This window comes from Xiphophorus maculatus, chromosome 2 (assembly GCF_002775205.1).
Source record: "Xiphophorus maculatus strain JP 163 A chromosome 2, X_maculatus-5.0-male, whole genome shotgun sequence".
Taxonomy (NCBI): Eukaryota; Metazoa; Chordata; class Actinopteri; order Cyprinodontiformes; family Poeciliidae; genus Xiphophorus; species Xiphophorus maculatus.
The window spans coordinates 7,643,507-7,660,412 of record NC_036444.1 but is presented as its reverse complement, the minus strand read 5'-3'; the positions used below and the strand labels follow the sequence as shown (position 1 = coordinate 7,660,412).

At 38.2% G+C, this 16,906-nt stretch overlaps 1 protein-coding gene across 1 annotated transcript in view; it reads right to left on the bottom strand.

Annotated features, from left to right (window-relative positions):
• Positions 1-16,906, bottom strand: part of LOC111611517 (synaptotagmin-7-like) — a 64,818-nt gene that overhangs the window by 9,987 nt on the left and 37,925 nt on the right. Inside the window, exon 2 of the mRNA XM_023348344.1 lies at positions 4,703-4,806. Within this exon, the coding sequence (XP_023204112.1) occupies positions 4,703-4,806 (104 nt within the window). The remainder of the gene's footprint in view (positions 1-4,702; positions 4,807-16,906) is intronic.

The following is a 16,906-nucleotide window of genomic DNA, read 5'->3' as shown; positions in this document are numbered from 1 at the left end:
AACACTGACTATGTACTTGTTCAAAATTCACCACACCTATGAATCTTTAAGCCACAACAAACTAAAGTGTTCTTTGTGTTCGACTTCAAAGAGGAGCTTTTTTTTTTAAGCAGGATGACTTCATGTGAGGACCATTGAAACAAAACTCACTGCACCAGTTTGCCAAAGCTAAAATACCAAAAGCAACACTTGCCCAAAAATATCTTGTCTATTAACCTATGAATCATAAAAGAAACTGGAATGGGTCCACTCACAAATGACACGTGAGGCTCCAGGCAAGCCGCTTGTTCTTATAAAAGCTGACGCTGTCTAAGAGTACACTCAGAAATATCCAAAACGAATGGACATGAGTTAAGAAACATGCAGGGAGCGCGATCTTATGGAAAATGGAATACAGAAGCCTTTTCATAATAAAAGAGTTTAGCTTAAAGCAAGCATGTTTATGTAAATTCTGGTATGAATTCAGGGAACAAACATAGACCTGAAACATGTCAGGTGCATTTCCATACACCTAGTTAGTAAATTACTAGTTTGCATGTGAATATTCTAATCTAAGTTTTAAAAGAGTTGTGATGTGAACAACTGAGATTATTAAAGAACATCATCATCTATACGTAATTATTTGTGCAGGATCCCATAGAGGTCAGTGCCTACCTTGCTGCAATGTACCAGTGCCATCCACCAATCTTTACAACTTCTCTGAAGTTGTAAAGATTGTATTTATTTACAACTTGTCCCTTAAACATATGATTTTTAATTTATTTCACCATTAGATGAAAGTTTTGTTAAAAGGTAAGTTTCTGGTAAATTACTTCTGTTAGTTTCTTCTTTGTCCCTTTAGGTACTGGTGCATGACCCAGCATTTCCTCTTTATACTGGGTAATGATGTCACTGATGGCATTACTGGGTACAGCCAAATGGAGGGTTGTCTTTTTTTGTATTGTATTGCTATTTTAAATAACATCATGAGTTGCCCCGGATTAAATGTTTTATCTTGCAGACCATTCAGTTGTGTAAATTAATTTGTAAATTAGATTTTAAAAAATCTTATTCCTGTTTGTTTAAAATTTGTTGTTTAGTTCAACTTACTTTCTAATGGTACAGACTAATGAAGAGCAGGTGTGTTTGTAATTCTGTAAGAAGTCAGTAAGATATTGTCTACTGGAAGGTTAGGCTGTTAAAAACCTAAAGTTAGATTTCTGCTACCTTACTGCACAGTCCTGCAGAACATTACTGGACAAGCAGCCTCATGACCATTTGAAGCACATCTGACAGATCACAAAAGGTCTGCAAACCCACCAAGACAAGCCAGTGGCCAATCATCTAACCTGATAAGCCAGATAAGGAGAAGGACGAGCATTAGTCAGAGAAGCCCATTGCTCTCTGACATCCACAGCTCAGGTGGGAAATCTGGTAACAGGACAAGTGTCAGTTGAATTGTGCACTCCCAACATCTTCCCTTTACGGAAGAGTGACAAGAAGAAAGACACTTTTGAAAGAAAGCCTTAAAAACTCCCGCTTGCACTTTGCCACAAGCAAGTTTTAGCTTATAGCTTTACAAAAGGCAAAATGTTTAAGGAGGTATGTATACGTCTGCAAGGCCCTGGAGAAAACTAATATTTTCATGATATATGAAAAAGCAGTTTTTAATCAGATTAACGCTGTTTGTGCTTCTTCAAACGGCAGCATGTCATCAATAACGCATTTCCCATCAGAGAAATGAGCTCGATTCATTTCAGTCACACTTAATTATTTTGTACATTAAACAGCTGCGTTTAAAGTGGTTTCACACCAGTGGGCTGCTGTCATTTTTTTTCCCCAAAGTAAGTGGTCCAAAGACTACAAAGCGCTTTAATTGACGTCTTAATTCCTCCCACCTCGTCCGCTACACACACAAACACAAACACAAACCCAGAAGGTAACTAGATTCACTGATATTAAAACAAAAAGGCTGCTTTAAATGCCGTCTCAGGAGAGAGGGAAGAGAATCGTTCTGTGTGGTCGATGGCAGCCATCACCGTGTTGTGAGGTCAGAAAAATTGTCACTTAATCTCAAGTTGCGGCTGCAGCGGGACTGCTTCTCAGCACCGTCAGAGGATAAAAATAAGATTCATCTGCAGCGGCGCTCAGAGGAGGACCTCAGAGACTTCCCATGACACTGGCAGCAGAACTACCTCTATTCACCACAGGAAACTAGAAGAAATTCACTGCTCCATTTATTTTTAGGTGGAATATCAAATATAATGTGATGTTGAAACAACACAGAGCTTGTCCTGAACCTCTGTTCCATTTAAGCAAGGATCATTTACCCCCTATATGTTGTAATGACATCAGCAGGTAATTCAGGCACAGCCACCTACTTGGTGATTGTAGCACTGCCAAAAGCCGTATATAGTGGGGCATAGTGTGCGTAGAACCTGCTGTACTGTCAAATTCTGTTATTAGAGTGACCTGGCAGAGCAACACTGAGCTGACAAAGAAATTGAGGCGATATTAAACTTGAAGCAGGTTTTTGTTGGTTGTACCAGGGTGGATAAGAAATAAATTAACTTTATAAGCATAAAAATGTGAAAAGAATCCTTTAAGATGAAGTGGCATTCAGGCTTATAGGTACTGTCTGTGTGATGAATGGTGGCTCCTGTTTAATCAATTACATTTCATACCACATAATTCCAATGACACGCCCTCTGTCAGAGGTCAGTCTGCTTCATCTGGGCTCAGAGAGACAATTTTACACACATACTGTGCCTGCACTCTTCACTCGTGTAGGTAAGAGGTGTTTTTAAAGTACTCAGTTACTATAAACTATGGAGGTGCACCAATGAGGCTTGGCTTATGCTAATCTGATGTTGCACTGACAAAGTTAATGCGCTGCTAATTCTAAGAGAGCATTCTGGTTTGCTAAACCCAAAAAAATCCAAGCACATGCTGGTTTATACATTTATGTAGTAAAATTCAATTCTGCATTAATTTAATAAGATTTCACATCTCTTCCAATTTCATATGATTTGGTTTCTGATTAAACTGAAGGATGTTTAAGTAATCCCTTGTTAATAGATATTGAGTATGTTCATTTTCTTGTAGTAAACTATGAACATAAATTTTAATCACTGGTTTCCAAAGCAAATCTTATATAGCATTAAGTTGAAAAAAAAAAGCTTAGTGACAATCAGCCTTCCTTTTATACCTCAACAAATCAACTACAAAAATATAAAAACTACTTACGCCCAACATGGTCAGAAGACCAAAACCAGCAGCACTGGCTTTGGTCAGGAGATCCTGCTAAAATTGACGATAAATTAACACTGTATAGTCAAGTAAGTTAAGAAAATTCTAGTTTTTTGGATGCAATATTTGCCACATTAGTTAATTTATCAAGCCATGTATTTTTTTTCCTTGCCAACTGTGGCAGGATCAGTCCTCCATACATTTTGTCATCCGATTACATCTGCATGTCTTTGTTAGCTTTAACCTTCACATGCATGTGAACATTCAAATCAAAACCTAAAGTATATCGGGTCCTAAAGAGACAACAGAAATTTTTTTTTTACTACAAAAGACTTAAGTGCTCCTGTTTAAAAAATATTCCAGGAGAAAACGTTATCCCTTCAACTGATAATTACTTGACTGTAACACCTTTAGAAAAAATTTGCATCGCAAACATTTGATGTAACAAAAGAACCCCTTTTGAAATTAGAACCAGCATTTCACACCTTTTTGTGATGCCTTTTAGAAATAAGCTCATTACATTGGAGCCCTCTGTCAAAGGCATTTAAACAGACGGCATGAATCCAGGCAGCAGAAAGCTTACGTTTGCAGCCACCGGATTAATCTGCTCAAGTGTAAATAAATGTGAATTGGGTTGATAAAATTAAGCTCACACAGCTGCACAAATAGAAAAATATCACAAATGTAGGAATACTGACAACCTAATGGTGTAATAATTACTAATAGATATGTTACAACAGATATTACCCAAAATGAGAACTTTCAGTTTTTATACTGTAAGTTAATCTTAGCCTACATCAGCTATATTTCAACAATAATTATTATGAAGGCAGGAAGTACACAAGCTAGTAACTTTACTGATGGAAAACCTTTTGTTTATGAACAATAAATGCAGAGTCTCGGTCAGCAGGAAGATTCACATTGTAGCCTTGATGCTTAAAGTTCACAAACATTAAGATTTGTGTAATGTACGAAATGGACCAGACCACATTTTTTAGCCTTCAATGCTCACAGATACCTAATTAAAAAGACTGAATACTAGAATTCAATCAAAAGGTGCATCAACAGGTATAAATTGTGCACATTTATCCAATGAGAATAAACGACGTTGTTCGGAACATGTGCATTAATTTTTTCTGTTTTTTTCAATGATTCACTGATTATCTAGGTGTATTAAAGGGACGGAATTATGTATTTTTTAGGTACATAGTGCCATTTTATATTACAATCAAGTTACTATGTTGCCTCCATTTATTACTGTGAGGTACATTAGAAACAATTCTGAAATGTATCACCTTGAAATCAGGTTTCTATCTCTTCAAGAAACTCCTAGTCTTTCCGACACGCCTCCTTCATAACCATGTTCATCCATTATGCCGTTCACAATCATTTTTAGGAGTGTCATACTGAGAGGTAGTTGTTACGTAATGCAGTGTAGATTAAAGCTTCTGCTTGTATTTGTACGTAAACTTACCAGCTTCCGTTGACACCAACCACAGACGCCACAAAGAGCCACCAGCCAAACTGCACAAACTGTCACTGCGAGGGAGACCAGGAACACACTGAGGGACACCGAGCCTGGACACACAACAACACGTAAGAGAGGAAAAAGATCAGTGATGTCTTTTTTAGGGGTGGGCAGGGGAGACACACAGGTGCTTAAAATGAAAACACGGGTTGATTACATGCCACTGTAAATGCTGTCAAACGGAAAGCGTCTCAAAATAGAGCTGCGCCTTCTCCCCTGCACGATTAATTGAATTGCCAAGCTGGGCTGCCTTTTTTTTTTTTTTTACACATTCCATCGTAAGCCGAGAATTGCAATCTTACTGGCCTCCGTGGAGGAGCATTTCAATACCTTTTCAATACGAACCTGAGGCAGGCATCAGTCAGCAGCACACACGTCACTGTCATGGTGTCGAGGCTTGTTAACTGACAGGCTGAGAGTGAAAGGGTGAGGTTTGGGTGGTGGGGTGGATGGGAGGCTGGGGTGACAATGCAAGAGAGCTCATGATTAATGGGCAGCAGAGGATGCCCAGGGACTGTGGTGGCTCTGGAAGACTCATAAAAAACACCATCCACTGCTTCCCCCTGGTGTGAGGAATTTTTTAGAATCCACATTTTAAAATCTTCACTTTGAATGACAGAAATGCTCAGCCTAAATGAAGGGAGAAAGATGCTAATATGTTGAAATTTGGGATTTCATTACCTAACAGTTCCTAAATAAACAGCAATATGCCAGAGTACACCTCCAAGCCCGCTCAACGACAAAAACTGACAAACAGCTCAGCCTTCCTACACCAACTGGGTTTGTTCTCGTTTCCCCAACAGCTATCTCTCTCCCTTTCTGTGCTTGTCACAACTGGCCTTTTTCATCATATTTCTCCTTTCTATCTTTGCATTATTCTCCTCCTCACCAAGACCCGTGGGAGCAGATTAGCTCAGAAAGGAGCAAAAAGTGGCAGTGAAGTTGTTTTATGTGGGAAAGCTGCCTTTTTCTCTTCAGCCTCAGCTACTGTTTCAGAGCCAGCGTGAGTCCACTTCAGAAACCATGACCCTGCACAGACCGGCACAGAGCATGGATGGGAAAAAAAAAAAAAAAGAGGAAGAAATTAATGAGAAGCACACAGCGATTAGGCTACTAGATCCAACAAGCTTCCCCAAGCGCAAAAAGACTTTTAGTTTTCACTAAATACAACAAATAGGAAAAAATAGGACACCACTCTTTGCTGGAAAAATTTTTTTTTCTCTCTTGTATTATGCACACAACTTAATTTCACCAAACTCAGATCCAGAACCGCACAGCATTCTGGGAGATGTAGGCAAAAAAAAACGCTTTAGCCACTCAGTTTCTCATTGCCAGCTGAACAAGGCTTTTGGCATCAACTAACTCACTCACTCTCTGGTTACATAGCAACTCGCTCACTCTTTGGTTACCTAGCAACAACCTGCTGAGTAACTTGCGGCAGTAGTTTAACGTTTCGCCACCGTTCCGCATAACTGCTTATGGAGTGAAAACCGTGGATAAAAGAGGAAAGGTCACGCTAACAACATGCAGTATTTCAGATATTTAAAACCAAAAATGTATCAATATTTATTGATACTGACTGACATGAAAGTCTTATATTGTAATACGTTTTTAACCCACATCATCCAGCCCTATGTTTTCATTATTTTTACCCTCTATTTTACTATTATGACAATCTCATACCAAACCTATTAGTCTATTAAAAACATGTGGATTTTTTACATTTTTACACTTTTTTGTCCTGCTGGGTTTTTTAAGCTGGAAATGACTTAAATGTGAGTTAGTGTTCATCTGATGTATTGTTATCCGCTGCTTTATTTGGATAAAAATGTTCCGCTGTCATTTTTTTCTCTATAAATCTGTTGGCCTTGCTGTATCCCTTTCGTCATCTTCTCCATCAGCATATAAACTTGGTCCTTCTTCAAATCCACGATCAGTGTTGGAACTCCTTCACTCAGTGGATTTTGTCTTTGTGTTCCTCTTGTTGTTGGATTTATGATTTTGGATTCCCTGCTTTGGGTTTTTGTTAAGTGAAATAAAGCTTTTATCCAAATCTTAGTATGTAAGCCTGCATTTTGCATCATTCCAACATTCCTCACGAACAATTCAGTGCTTTAATCCAATATTTTTATGATATATTATGTATGCCTATTTTTCATTCTTTTTTTTGCATCCACAGTGAGTGATTATAACTGAATGTGTTTGGGAATAAGTCATTACACATTCTGTTATATCCCTGCCCCCTTATTACCAGATGGGAGTTCGATATTTACTGAAGACCTATTTATATTTCAGGCAAACTTTTAGAAGCCATCCACTAATTAAAGCCCAGACTTAAATAGCGCGTTATTATTTTAAAGCGGACGAGAATTAAAAACTTACAGTAGTAGAATGAACTTGAGTATTTTTCTGTGGAACAAAACTTCAAATTCTAAGTTTTGCAATCTAAATGTTCTAAAAAAAAAAAAAAAAAAGCAGCTTGAGAGGCTGAAATACTGAGGTGCAATGCTACTTGAGACAACATTGCCTAGTGTTTGCAAATCAGCCAATCCCAGAGCATTATTCCTTGGTGCTGATTAGTTTTAACCACCAAGTGTGAAAATAAAGAAGATTTTAGATATTAATTGTCTTGGGAACAAAATGTGTGCCTTTGTTGTAATTAATTCACATTTTGCACAGGATGGGATTGAAAACATTTTTCCAGCATTTGCTTGATCTGTGCCTAGTGCAAATAACAGTGGTTATTATAACAGCTACTGTGCGCAAAGCTACTAAGTACTTTTAAAGACCCAGCCTTTGTATTGCCATATATTTTGCACTTCAACAAAGAGAAAGACTAAACTGTTGGCTTGAATGTAAAGAACTTGGCTGAATTAAAGCCTACAGAGTTTTGGGGATAAATTAGAGTGAACACTGCAAACCAGGCCTTCTCGTCCAACATCAGTGGCTGACTTTTCAAATGTGGTTCCGGAAGAATGGTCAAAAATTCCTGTAAACAAACTCCAAAACTTTGTGCAAAGCCTACCCAAAAGAGCTGAAGTTGTTGCAGCAGTAAAGAGTGTCGAGTTATCAGAATAAACTAAATGGTTTAAAAACTGGATGCCACTCAAGTGAATGAATACCTTTGGGAATACAGTATATTAACCTTATGATCTGGGAAGGCCATTGATTTAGGCACCCCAGAGTAGTTACTGTGAGAAATTATTCAAACGTGCATGAATATGTCAGAGTAAATAAAACATTTTAACATAATACAAAGATAGAAAAACATCAATTTTGCAATTAAATAAGCAGAAAACAACAACCTCCATATGACAACACTGAATCATCAATTGTGCATTGCAAGTTAAAGAAATACTGTGGTCCAGTCAGCTAAATTTATGGAAAACAGTTACATATTATTTTTGCTTGTCTCAACTAAAAGGTCCAGGTGTTCTGATGTTGCGAAAATGTGCAAGCTGTTCGTAACACTAATATTTTTTTTTATAGTCTTAGGAGAAGTCAAACATTTTACAAAACTGAGGGGTGTGAATAACCATGGAGATAAACTTCTTGATAAAATAGTAGGAGAAGGAGCAGAGTCTCTCTTGTCAATGCTTTAGAACTGCCAACCTCTCCAATACGTGTTAGCCTGATGTTAGCCAAAGAAGACAATGGAATCGTCTCTAAAACACAACAGAATAACATTTTACTTGCAACTGGGTTAAAAATACTATTTAAAAGAAGCGATAAATGATTTCAGATGTTTTATGTGGTGCTTCAGGAATCCAACAATGCTCTCAATGCAGATATATCAAGAAGTCTCTACACTATCTTTGTTCATCCCCTGACTACAAATGAAGTTGACCCAGCCGAGTAAACACACTTGATCGTACTCCCCTGACCTTTATCTGATTGTAAAGTTACAACCAGCATAACATTCATTACAAGCGTCTTGTCCATTATTTATCTGTCTTTATCTTTGCTCAGACGCCCGGCAGAAGACAAGCTCTATGTATGAGAGGGTCTGTAAAGCTCAGCCTTCTCCTGGATGATGAATATCTCTATTCACAGATGTTCAAAAATAGCCTCTGTGGTCTGCTTGTGTATTCTAAAAGCAGGTCAATAAAGTCGAGTCCATTAGAAAGCATGGCATTAGCACGAGTAGCAATGAATCTTAAATAAGTAGAGTCGAACTGTTGCGAAGCTCTGGGCATGTGGGAGAGGCAGTTGGTGCTGAGTGGCTCAGTGATAAATGTTTGGATGTGTCAGGATCCATGGAAGCCAGCAGCTGATGTACAGCCATCAAGCCCTGCATTTTCTCTGAAGGTCAAAAGGTGGGGATGTGACAGGTGGTTAGGAGAGAGTTTATGAGCTACATCACTCACATGGCTTTCAACTGAAAAGATGCATTTAAAGTAACAGACAGTTCCACTTTGCTTCCCATTTCATGGTTCCCTTTTTTATAGCCATCTGTAGCGTGCAAAACTTGGCTAAAGGAATAAAAGGAAGGAAATACACTGTGTGGAGGTATTAGAGATATATTCAAATCTTCTATGGCTGTGCAGGAAAAAAAAACTGCATCATTAGAGGAAAAAAAGCATGCAAAACCTCTAGTCATCACAGCGCTCCGGAAATTAAATTTATTCTTCCCGCTGCACAACTCATAGCTTGAAATACTTCAGCAGGTGCAGCTATGGAAGGGTGAAAGGTTAAAATGGTTGTTTGCATTCTGAATTTGCAAACAGAGAAGCAATATTCTAACATACACATAGCTTAAGCCAGCACTGTAAAAAATCATAGCAAAGGGAGGGTGCTGAATCTCATCTGCAATGGCACTACTCGGTAAGAAATGACAAGTGAGGTGAACAAGCCATTGAAGCCTTTGATCAAAGGCCTTTAGAAGTCAGGTCACTCTTGAACTTGAAAGTCACTTGCTTGTTTTAGATTTCAGTGGCTCTCTCTTTTATATGCACATAAAAGAGGTAATAAATGGCTCTGTGTACTGGGGCAAGTGCTTCCAATGATGCTGCAAATGAGCTTGTAATAAACCCTTCTCACTGAAGAGAAAAACAAAAGACCGAATTCATACAAGAGGTTAAGTGTAGACAGTCAACAAGAAAGGTGGAGCCAAAGTGTGAAGTTGTGACTGGCATTGGACCCCCCCCCCCCCCCTCCCCGGATGATGAAATCTGAGTAAACATACCATGGCTTCATGTTGTTTACATGAATAATTAAAATATAACATCATTTAATTATACTTTTTAAAAACAGAAATGTATTTATTCCTACTGCTGCTAAATATTACATAATACATTCATTAAAAATGATCAATTTCCCCTTGATCAGTGAAAAACTGAAAAATCCTAAAGAATTTCCTATTTATCAAATGCACCAAAAATAATAGTTTGTACTGTTTTTGTTTTAATAATACATTGCTCAATCATATTTATATATTTATTTTTTAATTTAGTAAAATGTTTACTTTCTTGCCAGACAAAATTATAAATGTGTTATGCTGCATCTAACCAAGAGAAATTTAGTATATTTTATGCAAAATGCAGGGTTCTGTTGCGTAACAAGAGTGTAACTTTCTCTGAGGCGCATTTATTTATTTATTTATTTTTTATTTATTTATTTAAAAACATATTTAAGGATCAACTGGTGGTGAAGGTCTCTACTAGTGTCACCAAGTGATCAGATAATTGTTAAATAAATAAGAACGTAGTTCATGGCATCAGTTTCAGTTTCAATCTCAATAGTTGCAGACTCCTTAAGGTGCATTCATTTTCATCAGCACAGACAGAATGTCTGCATATTGTTGTATGACGATAAGTAATAATATAGTTGGGTTTTAATATTTTTGACTAGCGGTTGCATTAGTCATGTAGCAGTGAAAACAATGTTTAATGCACCTGTGTGAAAGCTGCAGCACTCATACTTAGGAATTATTTCTATTTTAAAATATTTTAAAAATCTATTTCAGCCAGGCTTATCTTGCGATCAAATAATGTATGCTACAGTTATATATGTACAAAGGTGATGCTTCAGTGGTATAGCATAATATAATTCCACACTATTTAAATGAAAGGTAAACCAACAACACTGTAACAGAGGTCAATGACATATGCTTTAATGTATAAATCAAGATAATTTACAATCAGAACAAAAAAGCTCAGATTTAGTGACAATCCGAATCAACAGGTTAGAGTTCAAGGAAAAGCAGAAATCGATATTTAAAAAGAAAAGATTGATCATCTATAGTATTGACTATTAATGCCAAATCTGTCTGTCTTGCGAGATAAGCAAATGTGCTGCAGCCTTTTTTGGCCAGCCAACTACCAGGGTTGTGTTACATTAACCCACAGAAAACTAGCAATTTCTTTGTCAAATCAATAAATAATTTCAAACAGGACCCACATGATGACAGCTTTAAAACTGTACTTTCATAAAGCATTGGTATATCTTGATAGCAATAATTGGCTTATGCCTATTTATGACATTAAGCATTGTTGTGACTGCAAATGTAATCTGGTCCCCATGGTGTGACCTCAGGCCCAATGACATACAGGTACCAGTCCTCAGGGGGAGAAAAAGCTTTGCTAATTAGACCGGCGGATCTGGAGCAGTGTCCAGTCATCAAACTGCCAAAGCATATCTGTGTGCTCTAAGTGAGGTGAAGAGGACTGTGCCTCAAGAGATCTGGATTCAAAGCTCGTAGCCTATAAGTAACTTCAAAGAGCCTGCTTCTTCTATTTGAGCCTGGGTTCTGCACTTTTTGTAGCCACTGATCGGCAGGGTAAACCTCAGATGTCACTCCATAGTCTCTTCTGCCTCAGGAGCAGAAACAGGATGTTTCAGCAAAATTTTGTTTACCCGCAGCTAAAGCACGATGCTGAGTTTTGCAAATGTGTTCTGACTGCTTTCTGGTTCAATTTTACATAGTAGATTTTTTTTTTTTTTTCCTTTGGAGTCCGAGGACTAATACATAGCTGATTGCAATCAGCAGATTTGAATTATTTCTGCTGTACTAAGTTGAGCTGCAACTGCAAGAGCAACCTTAAATATAATTTAAAAAAAAAAAACTATACATCTATTTTAGATTAAGGTAAAAAATGTGTCAAAATGACGTGGTGGCATTTAATTTACCGATATTCCCAAAAACTAACCTGCTACTCTGACATTCGCTCGACATTATAGCTGTAACATTGCCATTCCAGCACAGTTCAGTGGGCATTTGCTTTCTTACAGACTGCCATTTTTGCTCAGATCACAAATAGACTGACAGGTTCCCACTGCAGGCGGCCAAAAGTGCAAACCATTTGAATTATTATCAGGATTGGAGGAAAATTGTGGCACATTTTTCTAAAAAGCTCCAAGCTTTTTAAAAAAAAAAAACTCAAAGATGTAGACTATCTTTAAAGCATCACATCCAAAACAATTGGACACACACAAAAAAACAGAAAACAGGAAGATACGATGTGCAGTGGGGCTACGCAGGCAGCACACCTCACATTTATCAGCACTGCTGGAAAAGATGCGTGTAAGATCTAAAAAGAAGCCATCTTTTGGTGCAATAGCATATTCTCACCCTGCAGTTCTTATAGTTCTGGGGTTTGTTAGAACTCCTCCATCATTTTCTCTATTTAAGATCTTAAAGGCCTCAGCTACATTCATTTTTGTGGAAGTGTTTATAGCGTCAATAGTTTTGTCAGGTAAAATTTTCACTACTATTTTTGCCCCACTAGATAAGCATACTAAAAGTAAAGTTAGAACTTGTTTCTCTCCCTTTTTCATGGTTGTGTTTTATGCTACTGAAATAAAACATTAATTTGACCATCTTTATCCGGGTTGCAACTTCCCGATAATGTGGCCAGCATTGTAGTTAAGGTCAGCTTTTAGACATAAGGAACACCACATTTTACAATGCAACGGCTGAATGTGTATGGGCACAGATTTGTTTACATAAATAATTCATCTTCAGATGAACTGATAGCAAGGAACAGAGGCTATTTTCAGGAGACGGAGAAAAAAAAAACAAGCTGAAGCCTTGGAAATTCGAGTCCACAGCAGATACTCCAGCTCCATGTGCAGCAAATCACATGGATATGTACTGGATCAGTGAAATTTTGACAGGTGGGCCGCACCTGTGGTGAGAGCAAGTGTCTCTTGCTTCCCCTGTAGGCTGCAGGGTGCTTTGCCTGTTCTTTGGTCCCAATATGCTCCCCGAGGCTCAGCTGTAGCACCGCTGTGCCCCTCACAGAGGCCGCTTCGTAGTAAACGTAAGCGGACCACCACTCATGTACGTCTCGGTTCAGTGACAACCTCCATCTCGTCCGAGTAGCAAGGCGTGCTTGCATTTAACTAGCAAGGCATCATGTGACACATGCACGGCCTCACCTAGAAAGGCACCATCTGTTCTGTGTTGGTTATAAAGCCAGCCCAAATGCCAGGCAAACGCTGTAAAACTTGAAAGAAAGCTCTAATTAAAAACTGATTTTTGAGGGATCTGAAAATCCAAAGAGGAAAAACAAAAAGCACAGGAAAGGAGGTAAGAAAGGGAGCTAATATTGTATGAAAACCTCCAGATAATAAATAAGGCATCAAAAGCAAGCCTCGGAGACGAACTGGATAGAAAACACAGATAGAGGAGACAACCTTTTTCACATAGATGTTACAATCAAACATCTTAGTGTTTATATTTAGAATTTTGCTAAATAAATGAGCATAAAGTAATGCTTGTATGCGATGTAGATGGAAAATGTATTTGTATTTATGGAGCCCCAAATTCAGTCACCCAGGAACTTAAGCTATTTTACTAAATAGCTCGAGCTCATTCAGACTGATTTTTCTAACAATCCTCTGCACACCTATTTTCTATTTAAATGACTACTCGAAGATGCTGGTTGCACTGATTTCATTAAAAGATATCAGATTAAATGGAGCTAAATACATGCATGCACTCACTATTTAGATTTCTCAGTTATGCAGCACTTGTCCATGGTCTTTCACATTAAAATACACATGTGTGTGATTGAAATGTATATAAATGCTTTGACTAAGGAGTTATACTAGCTCTAATTATAGTCCCAACACTTCACTAGGCTTGAAGAGTAGTCATGTCCCTAAACACAGAGCTTTAATTCAAAAAATGCAAAGCTTTATTTCCACAAACCTAAACTCAGCACGGATATTTTTAGCAATGTTAATTCACTGTCATAACCCCAGTGGGAGGTAACTGAATATTATCCACTTTCAATTCCATCTGATCAATAGATAAAACTAACTTTCTGGCAGCATCTATCTCTCCCCTGCCTTAGATAAGAGTTACATTAAACTGTAACATATATCAGATAATCTATCAGTGTCCCTGGGATAATTTTCTTCCCCCAGCTCTGGCACAGAACGACAAAATTAAGCGGTAAGATTGAAATAAATTACTTTAATGTGTAAGCCTCATAGAGCCAGCCCATTTATAAAAAGGCAGCTTCCCTTGCCTTCAAATGAGCAAATTCGTATTTGTGCTGCTGCCTTAAGTGAAGCGCACGTTAATAATAGATTACAGATATATATCAGAGAATCCCTTCAAATGTTGCTCTAACAAAGGTTAATGTACCTGCCTGGATGCTATCTTAATATTTGTCAGTGCAGTCCATCTGTGCTGAATTAATAATAAATCATGCATTTAACTTCTAATCAACTGTAACTCTTGACTTCCTGTCCCGCAGGCGATAAGTATAGACTTAACCCTGTTTTATAAGTACCACCTAAGAGCTCCCACGTGTCAGAGACAAATAAGCAATATATCACCGGCACCTGATCAAGCTGAATGAGCTTCTCGTGTCCCCCAAGCTTTGGGCTGTTATGGCTGCTTCACACAGCTCCAAATAAGCCATTATTCACCAGTCCCACTGGTGGCTTTGAGTTTATTGATTTAAGTCCACAATGTGGCTGCTGATACTCTGGAGGTGGACTAGTGTCTTTCCCAGTAATGAGCTTGTGAGCTGTAGAATAAGTCCGTCATGGCTACCAGGATTCTGGAATCAGGGCCATTAAATTTTATTTGTTCTAAGCAGGGTCAGACTTCCCAATAAACCAGCTTCTGGATTGTTAAACAACGCCTCTGGCCTAATGGCTTCTTGCACACATTTTACAAATGCTTGTTATCTCCTAAGGCTGGACAGGAAACAACATTTGTCACTTTATTTCCATTTTTAGAACACATGCACTGATCTGTCCTAACTATGGCATGAACTGTGTTTTATTTCTTGCTCTCTCTGCTTTGGGTTATTCTGTCTATTCGATCCAATATTTCAGTTGCTTCATAACCCTGAGGCAAAAACTGTTTCCAACAGAGGAATTGTTTCTGGGGGGTGAGAAGAAATCAAGCTTTTGTACCTTTTCATTCTTATGGAGCACATCAATTTTCCTGCATAACTGATCTCTGCAGCAAAAGTGCTTGCTGTGTCCTTTATTAAGAAGCTAGACATCTATTCAATATGTCTCACTCAAAACATTGTATTTGTACATAAAATAATCCACAGAGTGACAGGATTCAAGAAGATGCAGTTAAAGTCATGAAGATAGCAACCATCTATGGTAATAGTTTCCTGTTTTGAAGGGCATCCTTCAAAATGCTCTTTTGTATCTGTAACAGTGTTTATGTAAATGACACAACTCGGAAAAACACTGAAAAAGTGTTTTGTGATTTTAGGTTTAATTCTGTGCATAATTAGGTTTCATGCAGGACTCTTGTTATCTCAACATGTTGGTAAAATCAAAATATAATTTTCATCCTAAATCTGGCATTGGTATGGATTATTATGAGCTTAGCTGCATAAACAGGTAGTTTACTGGCTATGCTATAATCTAATGTTACATCACGGCAGTGCTTCAAAGTGATTATGTTTTGCATTGACCTGATAAAACATGTTTTTTAACAGGTGTATGGACAGTTGTGGACAACTGCTCCACTTAGTTGCCTACCCATAAATATTAAGTTGCTCCTTGGCCTCGTTTAAATGCAAAGTAAAGCATGCCAGCTATTAATCCTGGCATATCCAACTGTCTACACCCACTCAGTGCTAACTTTTTATCACTTTCACCTAATGTACTCAACACAAACTTCTAATTTATCCCCTTTAAAAAGGACACCGCCTTCCAGAAAATGGGTACACATACATGCTCAGAGTTGCAAACATCCACACAGTCACGCACTCTTCCACTTGACACATCCTAAGCCAAGTGACATGAGTGGGATCCTCTCAGAGCACTTTTGGGATGTGAAGAAAGCGAGAAAATGGAGAAAAAGCAGCGCAGGAAAAAAAAAAAAAAAGAGTAGGAGTGGGAGTGAGGGAAGAGGGACTCAACTGTAATGCTATTGAAAAGCGATTTGTGAAGCCTGTGCATATGCATACAGGCCTACAGTCCCCATCTGCCCACATCAACTGCTTGCTGCTGGTGACATCAACCAAGACAAAGAGGTCTCGGATGCTCCAGATGTATCATGTGGGTGGCATAATAAAATCTAATCCAAGTCGAAGTCAATTGTTTTTGCCTGAAGATACGGAGTAGCATGCATGCCCCTGCACTTAGATATCAATGTCTGATTCCTGCCCCTCTGGTCACATGCAAAATATTAGCCTAAATATTCTCTGCCTTTTAAAATGGGAAAACAATTATTAATGGTGTAATTAAATTATTGGCAGGACAAGTGCAACTTTAATTGAACGGCTGCTAAATGACAGTCAAATGACAGCGAAGCAGCCTATTCTCGGCATATCCGTTATGGTTTATGTGAAGTCTCATCAGACACAACAGAAGCAAAGCATGAGCTTGCAGCTCAAGGGGTTTCATGTGATTATCCAGTTTCCAGGAGTGACGGGTGTCTACCAAACAATGAACAAAGTTCATATGGGCATGGCAGACAGACTCCGCGGAACACAAATGAATTCATTTTGATTCACGACGACATAAAGGGCTCTACCTTTTGCATCTTAATTCAAATAAAGACAGCTTGTAAAAGTCACTTTATTACCAGACTGGACAGAGCAGGCAGTAAAAACCCTGCAAACTGAAGTCAGTAGCTGGAGGTTAGAATACTGACTGAGCCACAGCTCAGTCAAAGTCCTCTACCTTTAGAGTCCATAAAAAATCCACTAAAACACAGAC